We start from the raw sequence: 21811 nt of genomic DNA, 5'->3' as shown, positions 1-21811 counted from the left end.
CAAAGAACATAGATGTCTTTGATATGTGTTAATGCCCAACACGTTTGGATAATAATTTTTACCTAACATTCTAGAAGTATATCATTCTTTGGAAAATTATTGCTTCTGATTTTAGCCATGTCCCTTTAAGATGAACTAGCGATAAAGAGCTTATGGTGGCTGGACAGAACCATAGGAAGAGTGCTCTCAAAGCCACCATGTCAGATGTCCCAGAAGCTCTAGGATGCCAGCTAGTGAACAAGCAGTGATGCAGATGCCACAGTTTAAAAAATGCACTTCAGCCTTATATAGACAGCCAAGAAAACCTCATGAATAGTCACAGCTGTTGCTCACAGAGAGGAGCAAGATAGAAGAGCAAAATCAACAACGTGATGCATATAAGGTTAACAAACGAGGCCTAAAAATTGTTTTAAAATTGAATGGCAATTCAGCAATACCACTTTGTTAAGCAAGGCTACTGAGCCTTCCTCAGTGTTAGATCATGCTGACTAAGCTCATCTAAGGAACCAGAAAATAGAGTCAATGCAGATGGCAAAGCACTGGTGGGAGTGAATGGGTGACGGGCACTGGGTGTTATTCTGTATGTTAGTAAATTGAACACCAATAAAAAATAAATTAAAAAAAAAAAAAAAAGAAAGCGGGCTTGCACAGCAATCATCATAGGTATGTTCCCAATGAAGAGAGATGTTATGAGGAAGGGAAACAAACTGTTTGTGGAAGAATTTTCCTGTTGTCACACCCATCCTTCCCAGTTTTTAAAGCTGATTTTAATCCCATTCACCACCAGGAAGCCATTCCTATTTACAACCCAGTTCTTCTAGGGCTATGCTAACCAAGGTGCTAAATCCTTAGCTTTTAAAGTGCAAAGACTGTAACTTCCTTGATTATTATATCCCTAGTGCCTAAGATAAGTGTGTGTGTGTATACCCAGATGAAGAATATAACTAAATATATCATACATAATGCCTGCCGCAGAGTAGACACTTAAAAAATATTTAATGACTGAACAACTCAAAGGTCAAATAAATGAAGCAATCATTGTTAGGTGGATTAAAATGAAATGAATTATATAAAAAACAGCTAAGTTTGTTGGATTGACTTTGTTTTAGAGAAAATACAGCATTCTTATAAGAACGTTCAGAAAATGTTACTATAGATATTAATCAAAGAGAAAACATGAACAAATAGTATAAATCTAAGTTGTGTCTATGAGATGCCAAAATATTTAAAGAAATGAAAAATTTGAAACTTATCTAGCTGATATTTGGCATCATGAAACCAAATACATCTTTTCTTTTAAAGATTTTGTTTATTTATTCATGAGAAACACAAAGAGAGCCAGGCAGAGGGAGAAGCAAGCTCCATGCAGTGAGTCCAATGTGGGACTCCATCCCGGGACTCCAGGATCATGCCCTGAGAGGAAGGCAGATGCTTAGCCGCTGAGCCATCCAGGCATCCCGAAACCAAGTATTTTTGTTTGTTTTTGTTTTCCGAAACCAAGTATTTTTTTCAAAACCAAGTATTTTTAAAAGAGCTTTAATATTCATTTATTCATCCTCACCACATACCTGCTGACTTTTTAGTATTCCATTAAGCTAGTACAGGTTGTGTATTTAAGATCTAAGTTTCCATGTAGAAATAAAAATTATTTGAATTCTCCTTCCCAATGAAAACCTCTGAAGTCTCTTCCCTCCACATTACATTTTCTCCCTAAAACAACTGGTTTGGAATCAATAAATAAAATTCTCTAATCAAAATTCCCTAGATTATTTGTCATCTTTGACCATATGGACCACGTTAGAGATGTAGATGCAAAATGGAATATTTTACCCCTGAAATGTCCTATGATGCTAGCATGAATTTAATCTTACAAATATGTACTACAACTGGTCAATTAATCTGGATTATTGGGTGGATTATTAATCTGGATTATTGGATTATGGGTGATGAAGGTAATTAATTATTGCAGATTAATTTAATAAATTGTATCATCAAATAAAATAAAATAAATTGTATCATCACCTACAGAGAGTATTGACAAATTACTGATAATCATGACTCAAAACAAATTAATCACAGGAACCTCCCTTTTATGTTCTTTCATTTAGACAATATATGCATCTTTCACATTCCCAATTGGATAATTTAGCTACTTGTTGGCACCTGGGAATCAGTGACTTTTTCCTCAGCAGCATATGTCATATAGTTATTTTACATGTGCAGGTAAGAAGTCAGATTTCTCTATATTAATTGTTGTATATGGAAACTAAGGGTAATTGACCACACTTTCATATATATTGTTGGAGTGTATAATTATGGTTGGAACAGGCCCTAATCTCTCATTTTGAAACTATGTCTGAATAAGGGTTTGTAATACTTTTAAATGGGTTGCTATAATAATTAGGTAAATTAGAGCATGCATATGTGTTCACCAAACACCATTTCCCTAACTTACTATGAAAACATAAAACTCAATTAAAACCCACTCATATCATTATTTACATAATAGGAACCATAGGACTGAAATCAAAGATTCCTCTTTTTTTTTACATTCACTACTCTGCCCTTCTTCTATCATTATAAAAATGAACAAAATCATGAACCCTTCTGCTTTGAGGTAAGACCATAATCTATTTTAATATAATGAAAACTAGAATCCAAATCTACCTTTTAATGACTTACAAATGGACTTCTTTTTAATCTTGGCTTACCTCAGGCATTTCACACACTTATTTCCAAGACTTACAGTAGTTTGTGGGTGAGAACTTTATGTATATGGAGTTACATGTCATGATTTCTTATTGGTATTAATTTGAAATATGGTAATTTATTCTCTTGAAAAATTAAATCATTTTTGAATGTTCAAAAAATCAAAGCTCAATACAATGCTTTATTGATATTTCATTCCAAAGATTTCCAAGGGTCCTAGATGGCAAACATAAGAAAATTATAACCTGCATTCTGAATTTCTATCCTTTAAGGTCATTTTTGAGAATGGGCTCTACAATCATCCAAAATATGTGGATCCAAATGTACTGTGAGTTTTAAAAAGAGAATATTTATAGCTCTTATTCTGTTTCCTAAATGATTTGTTTGTTTTTTCAATGCTGGGAATGGCTAAAAATGATCTGTACCGAAATTTGAATTTTCTGAAGGAAAATAATGGAATTGATTCTTAACTTCTTAGTAGTTCCTGATCAACTCATGTTTCCTTGTTAAACTATTTGGAAACAATGTCAAACATTACAAAAATAAAGTAGTTCCAAAGAACATCCATATATTCCTTACCCAGATTCTCCTGTTAAGATTTTCTTCCCTTTGTCCTTTTTCTTGATAAATACATATTTTTTTCTGAACTATTTGAGAGGTAACTTGCTTTAGTGATAGCCATGTAATTCTAAATATTTCATCATGTATCGCCTAATAATGGGGATATTCTCCTACATAATCACAAATCCATGCCTTTTAATTTAATTTAAACAATAGAAGATAGCTTACCATTGGTAGTTTCATCACCTCCAAAATGCTGTCGGTAGAAGAGCATCAGTTCAATATTGTAGCATTTGTAGATGATCACAAGCAGTACAAGGAAGAGGAAGATTGCTCCCAAGCCTCCTGCAAGTTCAATTTTGTAGATTAAATCTGGAACCAACAAAATAAACAGGATAGGGTAATTAAATCAGCAATACTTGGGATCTCTCCATGTTTCTAGTCTGTAAGATGTAAAATCCATTCTGCTTTTCTTTCCAAAAGATTCTTGCTTAATGTGGTAAGTAGCTTTGTTCTCAACACATTTGTGTAAATCAAATTTTCATAAAATTAACTCTTTTCTAAAGATCTGAATACTTTACTATTGAAAGTGGTAAGTCTATCTGAAAAAGAATAGTCACTTCCAATTTGTTTTGAGCACATCTAGATTTCACATATATACTTCTGTTTTAGGTATATCTAAGGAAACTGTTAGAATGGCCTTTTTCTGGGTCTAGGGCCAATGTTTTGTTGTTTCCGTTCAATTATCTTATTGGCTTAGCAAGATTACCATCTAGTACTTCTTAGGCCACAGCCCTATTCTTCTACATGAGAAGAGCATCATAAAATTATTCTCAGAATCAAATAAAATTGAATGAGCTTGTAAGATTTAACTGTTTCATTTAACCCTTGGAAAATAATCCAAAAGAAAGTAACCTAGGGAAATTAGTTTATCCATTTCCCCTACTTATTTGAATAAATGACTATAATATGTATATGATATAATATCCCCAGTGGGACTAAAAGAGAATGAGAAATCCAGGCTAATCACTTGGACTATTCAGCTAACATTAGGCTACTGATAGTAGCCCTAGACCTTTCCAGTGGGGCTCCCCTAGAATTTTAATAGCTCAACAATTAAATCAATACATAATGGAAGGAGACATAGTGTATCCTAGAAGCAAGGCATAGTGACTTACCTGTAGCTTAATTAATGATATTAAAAAATCTAAGGTAAGTGATATGGAGCATTTTCTCATGTCCTTGTTGGCCATGTCTACTCAGCCATTAGAAAGGACAAATACCCACCATTTGCTTCAACGTGGATGGACCTGGAGGGTATTATGCTGCGTGAAGCAAGTCAATTGGAGAAAGACAAACATTATATGGTCTCATTCATTTGGGGAATATAAAAAAAATAGTGAAAGGGAATAAAGGGAAAAGGAGAGAAAATGAGTGGGAAATATCAGAGAGGGTGGCAGAACATGAGAGACACCTAACTCTGGGAAATGAACAAGGGGCAGTGGAAGGGGAGGTGGGCGGCAGGTGGTGTGACCGGGTGACGGGCACTGAGGGGGGCATTTGATGGGATGAGCACTGGGTGATATGCTATATGTTAGCACACTGAACTACAATAAAATAATTTTAAAAATTATAGATAAAAAGGAATATTCTTTTTCTTGTATAAAAAGCTAAGGCAACAACTCCCATAGCTAGATAAATGAGACTGGTTAGCTATATAATCTAGCTGGTCAAATATGGTTTGGTTATGCTAACAAAACAAGCACGAATATGCTCAATGTGATTTCTTTCTTTCTTTTTTGCTTTTTTTTGGGGGGGGGGGAATGGGCACTTAGTGAAAGGCAAAATGCTTTACCAACTATCTGCTCATTTTGGTCATTAAGAATTATCACCAAAGAAATTTCTAGGATCTCTTTCTCCGAGGACTGTAAGCCTCACAAAGAAGCAAACAGAAATTGTGTCTGTTTTCCCTCTCACCCTTCCTTAATAGCTCTTGGCAGTTATTGATAATTGACAACCAACTGTAATTAGTAACCAATATAAATTTTGAATAAATGGATCAATTGGTTAAGCAAAAAAAAAAAAATCTAAGGTATATCATCAAAAGAGAGTATAGTACCATGGAATTTAGAGAAATGGGAAGTCAGAGGAGAATTTAGAATGTGGATATCTAGAGGAGAAATGCTGAATCTGAAAGACACAAGACCAGAGATATATTTTTCCCTGTGAAATAGGAATATTTATTCATCTCAACATAATATAGATAAAATTGCCTAAATGTTAGCTAACCCTCCTTAATCTAATTCCATAATTATGAACTGACTTTTTAAAATGACCAATTCTGTTTACCATGTAGCTAGAAACTGGAAAAGAGAGTGACAGTCTAGTTTGTACATCAGTTGTTTATGAGTTTGGTTGACATCAATCAGCCTCCCTGGATGGGTTAATTCTGGGGCACTGTCAAAATCAAATCTCTGACCATGACAGACTACCACTCTTGTAGGTCTCTTGACAACCAAATTGTCAACCTTTCTCTGGGGATGTCCCTTGTCTTTACATAGTCTTATTGCTTAAGAGAAAATAGGCTCAATATGACAATTAAGATTAAGGAAAAAATAAACATATAATATGTTATATATTATATATATGTGTTATGTGTTTATACTACATATAATATATATTACCTATATACTACATAGTATACATACTACTACATTTATATAATAGACGCTACAAGTAATATATATTATACATAAAATTTTCAACCAGTCTATTAATCTATTTTCTAAATAATCCTTTAGGGCAAGAGTCCTATAGGGCAAATTTATAGATGAAGAATCTGAGACCCAGTAGTTTAATTCACTTACTCAAGATCATACACCTAAGAAGTGGCCAAGATGGGACCTGAGCCTAGATATTCTTAATTCAAATTCAAGACTTTATATTACACTACAGTTTTATAAGCTTCAGCCTGGAGATTGACAAAATAAAGCCCTCTCCCTTTTGCTCCATAGGACTGTTGGTAATGCTTAATGAGAACTTGTGACTTACAGTGAATTTTGGCTCCTTCTGCCCTTTTAATTCCAAGAAAATGAACTAAAGTACAATTCACCAGGCAGAATCAAAGGATTGAGTAGGTCTTAGGCACTTCATTAGAGGATATACTGAAGAATTCTATAGCTGTACCAGAGAGAAAAGAGGGGCTCCCTGGAGTCCAGCATATGAAGAAAAAGTATTAGATTTCATGGGGAGAGAAGGAATTTGGTCTTGGAAAGGAGGTGGAGTGAGAGAAGTAATGGTAGAAGCCAGAGACAGCATGGCCAATCAGGAAAGTCACTGAGTGGAAATGTAAGAAGCATAAATAAATGACACTCTTTTTGAATAAGGAGAGAGGGGGAATGATGGAAACAGGAAGTGAGTGGGGCTTCTTTGGAGGACAAAATATGTTAATAAGGAATATCATGAGGAGACCCATAATGAGTAGGGATATAAAACTGGAATCTATCTCTGTGCTGCCTGCTGTGAGAGATAGTCATTTTGAAGATTAAGCTACAAAATTTCAGGTAAAAAAAAAAATCCTACCACAAATTAACTCTGCCTCCTTCCCTCTATGTAGAAAGCAGCTCCCCAAGAGCCACTGCCTCCTTATATAGGGGTGTTAAGGCAGGCTTGGTTATGAGAGCTGTGTGGGACTACAATATCAAAATCTTTGCTTGTTTTCTCACCATATTACATCATTTATGTATTCTTAACAGCCAATGTTAAATTGACAGAGCAATATGACTTTTTGTTCCTTTAGAAACTGACTTTTCTTTGATCTTAGGACATTGGTAGACTTGATTCAAAATGTTTTTCCTGCTGTAAAATGTTCATTTTATGTTATAAATATTTTGGACTCTTTCCATATATTTCTGTCTCTGTCTCTCTCTCTGGTCAGAATAGACTTCAACTGCTTTCAAAGTCACCAAATGGGAAGTTTTTTCAGCAATCTGTATGCTATTTACAGAGTAGAGTTGCTATTAGGTAGATGGAAAACTTCATCAGTAGGAACAATTTGTGCTCCCAAATAGCAGACATCTTTTTCAGCAGTAAATTTATGGAAGAAAATCATGGTGTAAAAAGTACCTTTGTGGTTTGGGGGTCCATTTTATAAAAATGTCTTTGAAAGATATTACCTAATGATGGATGTTTACATTGAAAACTGTGTACCTAGTCCCTGAGACTCAACCAGTATTCTTTCATTCAGCCCAGGCAGATACATTTAAAAAGAAACATGCATCCTATAATCAGAGGGCAGAATTGCCATCACCCAGATGACACCTGGCTTTTTTTTTGTCTTCTGTTTTCAACTGCCATTTTCCATCTCAGCAGGATCTATACTTCTAGGGCCACTTCCTAAGAAGGTGAAAGTCATTTTATTTGTATTGTGTCTTGTATACACATCACAAAGATAGCTATATCCCAAACAGCAAATATTTATGGGATTATAACTTTTTGTAGACACCCAAAGTACAGTGTAGTTCTTTTTAACCTTCTTAGTTTGAACCCAACTATTTCTTCACTTTGAACATGAAGATAAGACATTATGGAATGGAGCAAATAGCAGCTGAAGCCAAGGGACTAGAGAGAAGGAAGTCAATGAATGTTTTGAGCTAGCTCATAAGTTGGGAAGCAGGTTAGGATATCCCACCTGAGGGTTTCCTATACAGACTTGGAGTTTGAGGTGGGGCAGTAGCACTGGGAAAGAACAGAAAGATTCACTGATAAAATCTGTTTGTGGAAAAGGCAATATATGCAGAGAAGAGACAATACCAGAATTTCTTTAGCATAAATTCAGTCTTGGTTCACACACAACACACACAGACTCATACATACACACACACACACACACACAGTATGGACTTCTTACTAAAATATCAGTTGTAATTGTTGATAATGGTCATTAGGGAGTGAGCAAGTGGTAGGTGCAGGCAGAAGACGCAGAGGTAAGGGATGTCTTGCTCTGAGAAAGCCTGACCTTGTTAATTGGATATATTATACATAAGTTTTCATCTTATGAAGGGCCTTTTCACTGTATGAAAGGATTCATAAAATGCTTCTTTTAATTATCACTTAGGGCATTTTCAATATTTGACAAATATTTTCAATATTTGACTCATTTCCAGGTGGAAACACTGCAGCCACTGACGCCAGGCTATGTTGTGATAAAGTTTGAAAGGTTCAACTCCAAAGGAAATATCTGAAGTTTTGCAAGACGAACCAGAGTTCAGTCTGATTAAAAATGTTGGAGCAGAGCCATAAGGCTTCTTCTCTACCATATTGTTGAGAGCTCCTAAGGAAAATGGAATAAGGGAAGATGAACTGCTCTCTTTTGCAAAGCATAATGAAAAAAATCAACTGCTACCTAAAACAGAAAGTGCATACTGGTATACCATGGACACCCCCCCACACACACACACATGAAGGTTCTGCTGTTCTATATAATGTTGCAAAAAAATGAATACTAATATTTTATTTATTTAGTTAGTTAGTTTTGAATACTAATATTTAAAAATCAAAAGATTTCATACTCAGTCTCTCAACTTCACTTGAAAACTCAGAAGTTCTCATATCCCTGGGTTTACATTTCTGCAAGCATGGCAATAATCTTCTAGAAAAGAGTAGTGACTACCTTTTTAATGAAGCATTTTTTCTCTAGCCTGTGGTTTTTTTTTTCTTCTAATATCCAGCCTCTTAAAAAAAAAAAAAGAGTTCACTATCTGCCTGGCCCCTGAGGTATTTAAGTTTTCAACTTCCAATTCGGAGGGTCAATTTCTTTAAAAAGAAATGCATTTAGATAGCCCAGGGCAGACCCTAGTCAAAAGAAAAATCACAGATAAATCCTCTCTTTACCAATCCCTGTTATCTATCCCTAACTTATTGCTCTGTCTCTCTAGGAGAAGTATTTCCACCCGACAAATATTTTTAAGCACTTACTATATGTTCTATGTACTAAGGATACAACAGTAAATAAGACAGAAAAAGTCCCTGTTCTCATGGAGTTTATATTCTAGTTGGGGAGTGGGGGGCAGAGATATGAAGAAAACAAATTTGTAATGAGATATCAAATAGTAATAAATATAACAAGTAGAAATAGAGCCAAGTAAGAGGAAAAAAAGAAAGTGATGGGTAGTTCAATGAATGATTAGATCAAGAAAATACCGCATGCATATATATATATAATCAAATATTATTTCACATTAAAAGAAGGAAATCCTGTCATTTACTACAACATGGATGAAACTGGAGGGCATTATGTGAAGTAAAGGAAGCCAGAGAGAAAAAAAGTAAATATTATCCTGCATGGTATGATTTGTATGTTTATCTTTATCTAAAAAAAAACAAAAGTTCATTTTTGCTTTTGTTTCTCTTGCCTTCATGGATGTATCTTGCAAGAAGTTACTGTGGCCAAGTTCAAAAGGGTGTTGCCTGTGTTCTCCACTAGGATTTTGATGGAATCTTGTCTCACATTTAGATCTTTCATCCATTTTGAGTTTATCTTTGTGTATGGTGCAAGAGAGTGGTCTAGTTTCATTCTTCTTCATGTGGATGTCCAGTTTTGCCAGCACCATTTATTGAAGAGACTGTCTTTTTCCAGTGGATAGTCTTTCCTGCTTTGTCGAATATTAGTTGAACATAAAGTTGAGGGTCCATTTCTGGAATCTCTATTCTGTTCCATTGATCTATGTGTCTGTTTTTGTGCCAGTACCACACTGTCTTGATGACCACAGCTATTGGGACTTCATCAAGATAAGAAGCTTTTGCACAGCAAAAGAAACAGTCAACAAAACTAAAAGACAACCTACAGAATGGGAGAAGATATTTGCAAATGACGTATCAGATAAAGGGCTAGTATCCAAGATCTATAAAGAACTTATCAAACTCAACACCAAAGAAACAAACAATCGAATCATGAAATGGGCAAAAGACATGAAGAGAAATCTCACAGAGGAAGACATAGACATGGCCAAGAAGCACATGAGAAAATGCTCCACATCACTTGCCATCAGGGAAATACAAATCAAAAGCACAATGAGATACCACCTCACACCAGTGAGAATGGGTAAAATTAACAAGGCAGGAAACAATAAATGTTGGAGAGGATGTGGAGAAAGGGAAACCCTCTTGCACTCTGGGTGGGAATGTGAACTGGTGCAGCCACTCTGGAAAACTGTGTGGAGGTTCCTCAAAGAGTTAAAAATAGGCCTGCCCTATGACCCAGCAATTGCACTGCTAGGGATTTACACCAAAGATACAGATGCAATGAAACGCTGGGACACCTGCACCCCGATGTTTATAGCAGCAATGTCTACAATAGCCAAACTGTGAAAGGAGACTCGGTGTCCATCGAAAGATGAATAGATAAAGAAGATGTGGTCTATGCATACAATGGAATATTACTCAGCCATTAGAAATGACAAATATCCCCCATTTGCTTCAACGTGGATGGAACTGGAGGGTATTATGCTGAGTGAAATAAGTCAGTTGGAGAAGGACAAACATTATATGGTCTCATTCATTTGGAGAAAATAGTGAAAGGGAATAAAGAGAAAGGAGAAAAAATGAGTGGGAAATATCAGAAAGGAAGACAGAACATGAGAGACTCCTAACTCTGGGAAACGAACTAGGGGTGGTGGAAGGGGAGGTGGGTCGGGGGTGGCACTGACGGGGGCACTTGATGGGATGAGCACTGGGTGTTATTCTGTATGTTGGCAAATTGAACACCAATAAAAAATAAATTTATTAAAAAAAACTGAAGTCATAGAAAAAGAGTAGGAAAATGGTTGTTAGGGGCTGGGAGTATGGGAGGAAATAGGGAGAAATTGGTAAGAGGGTACAAACTTACAGTTGTAAGATGAATCGTGTTGAGGATCTAATGCATAACATGGTGACTATAGTTATTAACATTGTATTATATAAATGAAATATGCTAAGAGGGCAGAACTTAACATGTTCTTACCAAAATAAATAAACAAACAAACAAACAAATATTTTAAAAAAGAAGAAGAAGGTAAATATTTGAGGTAATGGATATGTTAATTAACTCTTGGAGGGAATTCTTTCACAATGTATACATGTATCAAAACATCACGTTGTGAGAGGAGGGGCAAGATGGCAGAAGCGTAGGGTCTCCAAATCACCTGTCTCCACCAAATTACCTAGATAACCTTCAAATTATCCTGAAAATCTATGAATTCGGCCTGAGATTTAAAGAGAGACCAGCTGGAATGCTACAGTGAGAAGAGTTCGCGCTTCTATCAAGGTAGGAAGACGGGGAAAAAGAAATAAAGAAACAAAAGGCATCCAAGGGGGAGGGGCCCGGCGAGGAGCCGGGCTGAGGCCGGGGCGAGTGTCCCCAGGACAGGAGAGCCCCGTCCCGGAGGAGCAGGAGCTGCACCGACCTTCCCGGGCGGAAAGGGGCTCCCAGGGAGTTGGAGCAGGACCCAGGAGGGCGGGGGTGCCCTCGGGCTCCCCGGGACAGTAACAGAGCAACTGCGTGCCCAGGAGAGTGCGCCGAGCTCCCTAAGGGCTGCAGCGCGCACGGCGGGACCCGGAGCAGCTCGGAGGGGCTCGGGCGGCGGCTCTGCGGAGGGGGCTGCGCGGCCCGGGAGCGCGAATCCACCAGCGCAGGCCCCGGAGCACAGGGCGCCGGGACACAGCCCAGGATCCGGCCTCCCCCGGGACAGGCAGAGGCCGGGAGGGCCCAGGACAGCAAGGACGCTCCTGCCCCGAGCTGAGCAGATCAGCGGCCCCGCCCCGGAGCCTCCAGGCCCTGCAGACGGAGACCTCCGGAGTACCTGCGGGAGCTGAATCCAGGGCTCCAGAGCTGGCCGCCACCACTGTGGTTGTTCCTCATGGGGCCTCACGGGGTAAACAACCCCCACTGTGCCCTGCACCAGGCAGGGGCACAGCAGCTCCCCCACATGCTCACACCTGAAAATCAGCACAACAGGCCCCTCCCCCAGAAGACCAGCTAGACGGACAACTTCCAGGGGAAGTCAAGGGACTTAAAGTACACAGAATCAGAAGATACTCCCCCGTGGTTCTTTTTTTTTTTTTTGTTGTTGTTGTTGTTTTGTTTTGTTTTGCTTTTTGATTTGTTTCTTTCCCCCACCCCTTTTTTTTCCTTTCTTTCTTTTTCTTTCTCTTTTTCTTTTTTTTTTCCTTTTTTTTTCTCTTTCTCTTTTCTTTCCTTCTTTCTCTCCTCTTTTTCTCTTTTTCCCAATACAACTTGCTTTTAGCCACTCTGCACTGAGCAAAATGACTAGCAGGAAAACCTCACCTAAAAGAAAGAATCAGAAACAGTCCTCTCTCCCACAGAGTTACAAAATCTGGATTACAATTCAATGTCAGAAAGCCAATTCAGAAGCACTATTATACAGCTACTGGTGACTCTAGAAAAAAGCATAAAGGACTCAAGAGACTTCATGACTGCAGAATTTAGAGCTAATCAGGCAGAAATTAAAAATCAATTGAATGAGATGCAATCCAAACTAGAAGTCCTAACGACGAGGGTTAACGAGGTGGAAGAACGAGTGAGTGACATAGAAGACAAGTTGATAGCAAAGAGGGAAACTGAGGAAAAAAGAGACAAGCAATTGAAAGACCATGAGGATAGATTAAGGGAAATAAACGACAGCCTGAGGAAGAAAAACTTACGTTTAATTGGTGTTCCCGAGGGCGCCGAAAGGGACAGAGGGCCAGAATATGTATTTGAACAAATTCTGGCTGAAAACTTTCCTAATCTGGGAAGGGAAACAGGCATTCAGATCCAGGAAATAGAGAGACCCCCCCCCCTAAAATCAATAAAAACCGTTCAACACCTCGACATTTAATAGTGAAGCTTGCAAATTCCAAAGATAAAGAGAAGATCCTTAAAGCAGCAAGAGACAAGAAATCCCTGACTTTTATGGGGAGGAGTATTAGAGGAACAGCAGACCTCTCCACAGAGACCTGGCAGGGCAGAAAGGGCTGGCAGGATATATTCAGGGTCCTAAATGAGAAGAACATGCAACCAAGAATCCTTTATCCAGCAAGGCTCTCATTCAAAATGGAAGGAGAGATAAAGAGCTTCCAAGACAGGCAGGAACCGAAAGAATATGTGACCTCCAAACCAGCTCTGCAAGAAATTTTAAGGGGGACTCTTAAAATTCCCCTTTAAGAAGAAGTTCAGTGGAACAATCCACAAAAACAACGACTGAATAGATATCATGATGACACTAAACTCATATCTCTCAATAGTAACTCTGAATGTGAACGGGCTTAATGACCCCATCAAAAGGCGCAGGGCTTCAGACTGGAGAAAAAAGCAGGACCCATCTATTTGCTGTCTACAAGAGACTCGTTTTAGACAGAAGGACACCTACAGCCTGAAAATAAAAGGTTGGAGAACCATTTACCATTCGAATGGTCCTCAAAAGAAAGCAGGGGTAGCCATCCTTATATCAGATAAACTAAAATTTACCCCGAAGACTGTAGTGAGAGACGAAGAGGGACACTATATCATGCTTAAAGGATCTATCCAACAAAGGACTTAACAATCCTCAATATATATGCCCCGAATGTGGGAGCTGCCAAATATTTAAACGAATTAATAACCAAAGTGAAGAAATACTTAGATAATAACAGACACATAGATCAATGGAACAGAATAGAGAACCCAGAAGTGGACCCTGACCTTTATGGTCAACTAATATTCGATAAAGGAGGAAAGACTATCCATTGGAAGAAAGACAGTCTCTTCAATAAATGGTGCTGGGAAAATTGGACATCCACATGCAGAAGAATGAAACTAGACCACTCTCTTGCACCATACACAAAGATAACCTCAAAATGGATGAAAGATCTACATGTGAGACAAGATTCCATCGAAATCCTAGAGAAGAACACAGGCAACACCCTTTTTTTTTTTAAATTTTTATTTTATTTATGATAGAGAGAGAGAGAGAGGCAGAGACATAGGCAGAGGGAGAAGCAGGCTCCATGCACCGGGAGCCCGACATGGGATTTGATCCCGGGTCTCCAGGATCGCGCCCTGGGCCAAAGGCAGGCGCCAAACCGCTGCGCCACCCAGGGATCCCCAGCAACACCCTTTTTGAACTCGGCCACAGTAACTTCTTGCAAGATACATCCACGAAGGCAAAAGAAACAAAAGCAAAAATGAACTATTGGGACTTCATCAAGATAAGAAGCTTTTGCACAGCAAAGGATACAGTCCACAAAACTAAAAGACAACCTACAGAATGGGAGAAGATATTTGCAAATGACGTATCAGATAAAGGGCTAGTTTCCAAGATCTATAAAGAACTTCTTAAACTCAACACCAAAGAAACAAACAATCCAATCATGAAATGGGCAAAAGACATGAAGAGAAATCTCACAGAGGAAGACATAGACATGGCCAACATGCATATGAGAAAATGCTCTGCATCACTTGCCATCAGGGAAATACAAATCAAAAGCACAATGAGATACCACCTCACACCAGTGAGAATGGGGCAAATTAACAAGGCAGGAAACCACAAATGTTGGAGAGGATGCGGAGAAAAGGGAACCCTCTTACACTGTTGGTGGGAATGTGAACTGGTGCAGCCACTCTGGAAAACTGTGTGGAGGTTCTTCAAAGAGTTAAAAGTAGACCTGCCCTACGACCCAGCAATTGCACTGTTGGGGATTTACCCCAAAGATACAGATGCAATGAAACGCCGGGACACCTGCACCCCCATGTTTATAGCAGCAATGGCCACAATAGCCAAACTGTGGAAGGAGCCTCGGTGTCCACTGAAAAATGAATGGATAAAGAAGATGTGGTTTATGTATAAGATGGAATAGTACTCAGCTATTAGAAATGACAAATACCCACCATTTGCTTCAACGTGGATGGAACTGGAGGGTATTATGCTGAGTGAAGTAAGTCAGTCAGAGAAGGACAAACATTATATGTTCTCATTCATGTGGGGAATATAAATAATAGTGAAAGGGAATATAAGGGAAGGGAGAAGAAATATGTGGGAAATATCAGAAAGGGAGACAGAACGTAAAGACTGCTAACTCTGGGAAACGAACTAGGGGTGGTAGAAGGGGAGGAGGGCGGGGGGGTGGGAGTGAATGGGTGACGGGCACTGGGGGTTATTCTGTATGTTGGTAAATTGAACACCAATAAAAAATAAATTTAAAAAAAAACATCACGTTGTATACTTTTAAATATCTTATGATTTTGTCCATTTTACCTCAATAAAACTAAAAATGTTTAAACAAAAAGAGTGCAGATACCTTTATACCTTGTTCATCACAAAGGGGAGACAGAGAAACTGAAGCAATCCCTGCCCCCAGATTTGGCCATTAAGGAGATGAAATGGACCTGGAACACTGATTTGAACTGTATTACAATTTTTAAAACCTAGCAAAACAAAATAAAGCAAAAGTAAGAAACAAAGAAAGTGATGGTAGTATTATTTTATATAGTGTCGCCAGGGAAAGCTACTGAGGTAATATCATAACATGCAATATATTAATTATATAATATATATTATTAATTATATCAATCATTATTAATCATATAATATTTTATATAATGTATTATATTATATAATAATATATCAAAATATATTATATAAAATAATATATAAAAATATAATATATAATTACATAATATGCATTATTTATATTAATATATTGATTGTGTATTAATTATATATTAATATATTCTAAATCAATATATTATATCATATATATTTTTGAGTAGGTAATATTTAAGGAGAGACCTATATGAAGAGTGAGTGACTCATAGGAACAGCCAAGGGTGCGGGGGGAGTGGGATGGGAGAATGTTCCAGGTCCAGGAATTAGCAAGTGCAAAGACCATCAGCCAGGATTATGCTTGGTGAGCAAAAGAAATAGAAGGGAAGCTAGTGTGTGTGTGATATTTGAGACAGATACATAGGTTGTAGTAGAAAATGAGATCAGAAATTACAAAGATTATGTCATGCATTGTAGGCCATGGCATAGATTTGGGATTTCATTTTAAGTGTAACAGAGGGTTCTATAATCGGAGTGTTCTGATTAGAGGAATATGATCTGGCTTACATATTACAAAGATCATTCTGGCTAATGTGATGAGAATAGACCATAAGGAGACAAGGAAGAAGCAGGGAGACCAGTTAGGAGGCCATTGCAGTGAGCCAAGCAATTGATGCTGGCGGCTCATACTAGAGTGGTAGCAGTGAAGATGGAGAAAGTCACCAGAGTCTGATGTTTTGAGAAAGTAGAGCCATGGGATTTGCTGGTGGACTAGACTGACTCCCAGTATTTTGGCCTGAGCAACTGGAAGGATAGTGATGGAGATGGAGAAGGCAACTGGAGACTTGGGTTTATAGTAAGGAGAAATCAGAATTCTTTTTGGGACAAGGGAAGCTTGATATGCCTCCTAGATATGTCTACTGGTGGAGTTTTGGAGTAGTTTCTGAATAGGCAGGAATACAACTCTGGAGTCCAAGCAAGCTACAGATACAAATTTGAGAGTTTCAGCATTTACATAGGTAAGCAAAACCATGAGATGGAGATGGAGTGAAATCATGTAGGAAGTAATTGAGAAGAGGGGACCTGAATTCTGGGAACTCTAATACTTGGAAGTGAAAAAGATGAGAATTAATATTCTCAGTTATTCATACTTTAGACACATTTCCTTGCAGAAGCCATAGGAGGTGGCAGTTTTACTGTGTTTTGTTTTCTACTGTCAGCTTATTAGAAATTTTAAGGGCTGCTAGTGGTTGCTTTCCTTATTAAAGAGAAAAGGATTTATTTTTAAACTCAAATAAGGCTGTTTCTATCTCTGCAGACTGAATGATAGGAAATCCCACCACCACCATTATTTTTCCTCATAGCGGTAACACTATGGATTTGTTGTGCAATTTTTTTTGTTTAATGTTTGTCTTTCTTTGCACTCTCACTATGCTGAAGACTATAAGCCCCACACAGGCTTCAGGATGTCTATCTTATTCATCACCCTATTTCCCAGTACTTAGCACAATACTTGCTATATATAATCTTCAAGAATAAAAGATAACTTTATTCATTAACCAGATGGTTCTAAGTATCTATTAGTGGTTAGACATTGCCCAAGTTGCTGAGGATACAGAGGTGCTGCAGATCCTGGCTTGGATGATCTCTAAGCCAAAAATAAGACTAGAATTAACAGGAACAAAGTGATCTTTGCCATAACGTATCTGGACATGATCAATGTCTGCCTTTTATTTTTTTTTAATGTCTGCCTTTTAACATAGGTGGACTGTGTGTTGCCTAGTGCACAGAAGTTATTCAAGTTCTGCATAATAATGAACACTGAATGTGTCATATATTCCACACTAAATCATTTTCATTTAAGCCTCAAAGTGTCTCTACAATGTAGATATTATTATCCCTGTTTTACAGATGAGAAAACTGAGGTTCAGGATGTTTCATCTGACAAGTTAGTCTTACTGAACCAAGTAGTTGAATCAGTGGCTGAACCAGACTCCCTTCAACCAGGGTCAACTGATTTCACTTTCCACATTAGACTCCTTTATACTTAAAAACTCCATTACTTTAAGATGGAATCAAGTCCAATTGAGTAAGAAATGGTACTAGAGAGATAAAAGCATTATTCTCAGAATAATCACATTTTCTTGCTTCTCCTAGAACTGCTGGTAAAGGTCAAGTATTAGGGTTGGCTGGAAAATAGAAATTCCATCTTGGTTAAGAGTTACAACTACTGACCTTGTTGACTAAATCTGTTCTATTGCTCTATAGCTTAGACAACAAGAACACTGACTGAGAACATTTGTTCTGTTACATTTACATAAACCTTTGCCAGATGCACACATACAGAAATATTTAGCTTTTTTCAGTAATCAAGAGTTGTGGCAGGGTAAGAGCCAATCTCAGAAGCTGTTCCAGCTGCTGGGATTGTTGTTCCTATATTTGCTTTTATCTCCTTTATCTGTAAATTTAGTTTCTTTTCTTTGTCCATTACATACAATTTCCACCCTATCTGGAACCAAATTTACAGAGGGATTTCCATAAATGCCAAATTATTTTAAAGGTTATACACCTGCCAGACGCCTCTTAACACTAGGTCATTATCATGAAATATTGTTTACAATCTTTATTATAACAATTATAAGAATATTATGATAGTCTTCATTATTTTTATTTATATTTTAGTCAGGGAATTAAAAAGTGGCTTTGCTTCTTATACAATAACAAAATCTTTAGTTTTTCACTTAAGCAATATAAGATGGTGAAGTACAGAGAAAAATTTGAATGTCAATACCTATCAAAGTTAATGTAACTCTTATAACCCAGGTACATTTTATCTCACCGAATTTAACACATAACAACGTTTCATTTTATTTATCTACATCCTAATGGGTAGAAGATTATAGGCATTTTATGTTAAAATCCATAGCAAAAGAGATATTTTTCCTTAAAAAGACAAAATGCTCAATAGAAGTTCATGCTAAATGATAAAATAAGGCTAAGAAGCATATTTAACTTCAATAGTTACTTGGTAGTTAAACAAACCATAGTAATAGTTATAAAAATAAATACCCTTTTTACGCAGCAGAACACTGGCATGTTTCCGTCCATTTCGGTTTTCCACATGGCAGGTATAATTTGCCAGGTCAGCCTCCACCACTGAATCAAAGATGAGTGCCAATTCAACTTCTTTTTCTCCAAGATGCTCTTTCAGGAGCCTGAAATAAAGACAGTACTCTTAGTTGAATTGGTTTGATGTGGGAAGAGAGCAGCCATGCAAAAATTGCAGATGATTATGTAGCTGACAAGGTCTCCAGTGGGCATGGAGAATCTTGAGTGGCTTTTATGTATGGAACCTTCAACAAGAAAACACAAAAATTTACTCTTGATGTAAAGATTAGATGGAAAAGGATAAAAGTGAGGAATTCACTCAGCAAAAAGTAATATTACCATACCAGTAGGCTTTGATAAATGAAGCTGACATGATTTGTGTGGCAAAAAGGAGGAAACATTGGGCTCCATGTTCTAAGCTGAATTTATGAAAACAGATTAGGTTTTTGCACCATGCCATGAAGGGAAAAAATCAATAGATGTAGTGTTTGTATTAGAGGTTAGAGTTTTGGCAACAGAGGGTCAAAAGGTAAAGAAATGAGCCTTGAAAATGCTTGCCTTATAAGAAGTAAACTGAAAGTGGTTAGTGTATTTCTATCCCCAAATATCCATGAGAAGTCTATTCTTTACTTTCCTCCTGCATTTGTCCAATGAAGGCATACGCTCTGTGCCCTAACCCGCCAATGATGCTAGCCCTCTGTCATGGCCTTGCCTTTTCCAGACACTGCTCCCTGTTTGTCTTTCTTCTTTCTCCCATCACAGGGAAAACACTGTCCTATGTGACATTTTCTCATAGTCCTGCTTTTTGCTTTCTCAAGTGAAGTTGCAAAGGGTCGTGGACGGTCAGGAATAGGTGTTCTTTACAGAGGAAATGAGTTGCCAGGAACCTATCCTAGGAGTGTGCTTCCTGTTTCTTCAGAGTTAAATTCTCACCAATGGACAGCTGACTCCTGACTGAGGTGAAAGTGGGTATCCTGCTGACTTTTCTGTCTCCTGCTTTTTAAAAAAGATATGTATGTATGTATGTATGTATGTATGTATATATGTATGTATTTAACTGACTGAGCCATCCAGGTACCCCTGGGATGAGGTTCTTAAACACATGTGTTGCAAGATAGAAATTTGGAGCACTGGAGTTAATTCTCATATCCTTTTTGGACACCTGATTATGAATGCAGAGAAGAACCCTCTAATTTACTGGCATTTAGCATAAAGTTGGAAAAGACAGCTATGCTCAGAGAAATTTGGGTTCTTTTTTTTTTTTTTTCCTTTTTATTTTTATTTTTATTTTTTTTTTATTGGTGTTCAATTTACTAACATACAGAATAACACCCAGTGCCCGTCACCCATTCACTCCCACCCCCCGCCCTCCTCCCCTTCTACCACCCCTAGTTCGTTTCCCAGAGTTAGCAGTCTTTACGTTCTGTCTCCGTTTCTGATATTTCCCACACAAGAAATTTGGGTTCTAAGTATAGGCCTCCAATTTACAAGTTCGAGCTGGATCTTTACAAAGTCATTAAGTCAATGGTGCCTTAATATAACTCAGCTTTAAGTTGGGAAAAATACCTACCCTACTTAACTTTGTTATGAGGGTAAAATGGGTTAAAGTAATTTAAAAGGTAAATAGCGCTGTACACATGCAAAGGAATGCAACTAAACATCAACATTTCATTATCAGATTTAGATTGTTTACATTTTGTCTCCTACAAAAATATATTTTTAAAGATTTTATTTATTTATTTGTGAGAGGCAGAGAGAGAGAGAGAGAGAGAGAGAGAGAGAGAGAGAGAGAGAGGTAGAGACATAGGTGGAGGGAGAAGCAAGCTCCATGCTGGAAGCCCGATGTGAGACTCGATCCCCGGACTCCGGAATCATGCCCTGAGCCAAAGGTAGATGCTCAACCGATGAGCCACCCAGGCATCCCTACAAAAGTATTAAAATGATATTTATTGATATTTAAAAATTCAGTCGGCCCAATCTCTTCTGGTTCCACTTTGAGAGAAAAAAGGCTTAAAGTTGGGTTGGTGGAGCAGAGTTCCTAGAATCTGAGAGTCTCCCACAGTGAAATCTGAAGCTCAGATTATATTCCAAAATACACATGCTTTTAAAAAGCTCTGTTTCTGTATCCTTCCAATGATACACATATCTGGGAGTTGATAATACTGGCATTTGTAACTTGAGTAAGTCTCTTGCCCTTTACATTAATGTACCATTGCTGAACTAGACAAATGTAAGAATTTTCTTAACCACATTCTATTGGTAGTCTTTCTATTAACTTTCTTCTTCCTGGATAAAGTTAGAATTTTCCTCTCTCAACATATACCTAACCAAGGAAAAATGGGAATTTGCTGTCTTCAGGATTTATATTGAATTTTACTTTCTCCATTTTCTCCCTGTTATGGGTAAATCCCACTACACTCAATTATTTTAGTTCTGTGTAACCTGCAATGGAAGAAGCCCCTTTAGTACCAGAAGCTGCTTAAACACCACAAATTAAGTTTGATTTAAAGCTTCATGTGCAGGGCAGCCACAGCCTCTGCCAAGCATGAAGCAGAAAGCTGATCCTGTCCTTCCAGACCAAGCCTTTCCCCTCTTAATTTCTAATGCAGTTTCCAAAAACAGCTCCTCACAGGCTGCAGAAAGAATCTGAAGGGAGTAATTGAAAAATGATCCTTCGTCCATCTATTAATATATATGAGGTGTCTTCATTATCACTCTTGAAAATCTAGAAGTGACTTGCTTTATGGGAGTTAGAGTCAGCTGATGTTTTTATCCACAAATCACTTAGTAGAGCAATCATAATTTCCTAGCAAATACTGATATATACATGTATATAACAACCTACCAATGATTCTTTGTCAATCCTCTACTAAGTG

At 37.7% G+C, this 21811-nt stretch overlaps 1 protein-coding gene across 1 annotated transcript in view; it reads right to left on the bottom strand.

The window, feature by feature from the left end:
• IL1RAPL2 (interleukin 1 receptor accessory protein like 2) overlaps positions 1 to 21811 on the bottom strand; it is a 1329588-nt gene that overhangs the window by 18791 nt on the left and 1288986 nt on the right. The window contains exons 8-9 of the mRNA XM_035712073.2: positions 18897 to 19042; positions 3499 to 3642 (exon numbers count right to left, since the gene is read on the bottom strand). Of these exons, the coding sequence (XP_035567966.1) occupies positions 3499 to 3642; positions 18897 to 19042 (290 nt within the window). The remainder of the gene's footprint in view (positions 1 to 3498; positions 3643 to 18896; positions 19043 to 21811) is intronic.

Source organism: Canis lupus, chromosome X (genome assembly GCF_003254725.2).
Source record: "Canis lupus dingo isolate Sandy chromosome X, ASM325472v2, whole genome shotgun sequence".
In the NCBI taxonomy this organism is placed as follows: Eukaryota; Metazoa; Chordata; class Mammalia; order Carnivora; family Canidae; genus Canis; species Canis lupus.
Note: the sequence above shows the minus strand (reverse complement) of the source record. Positions and strands in the feature narration are given on the sequence as shown.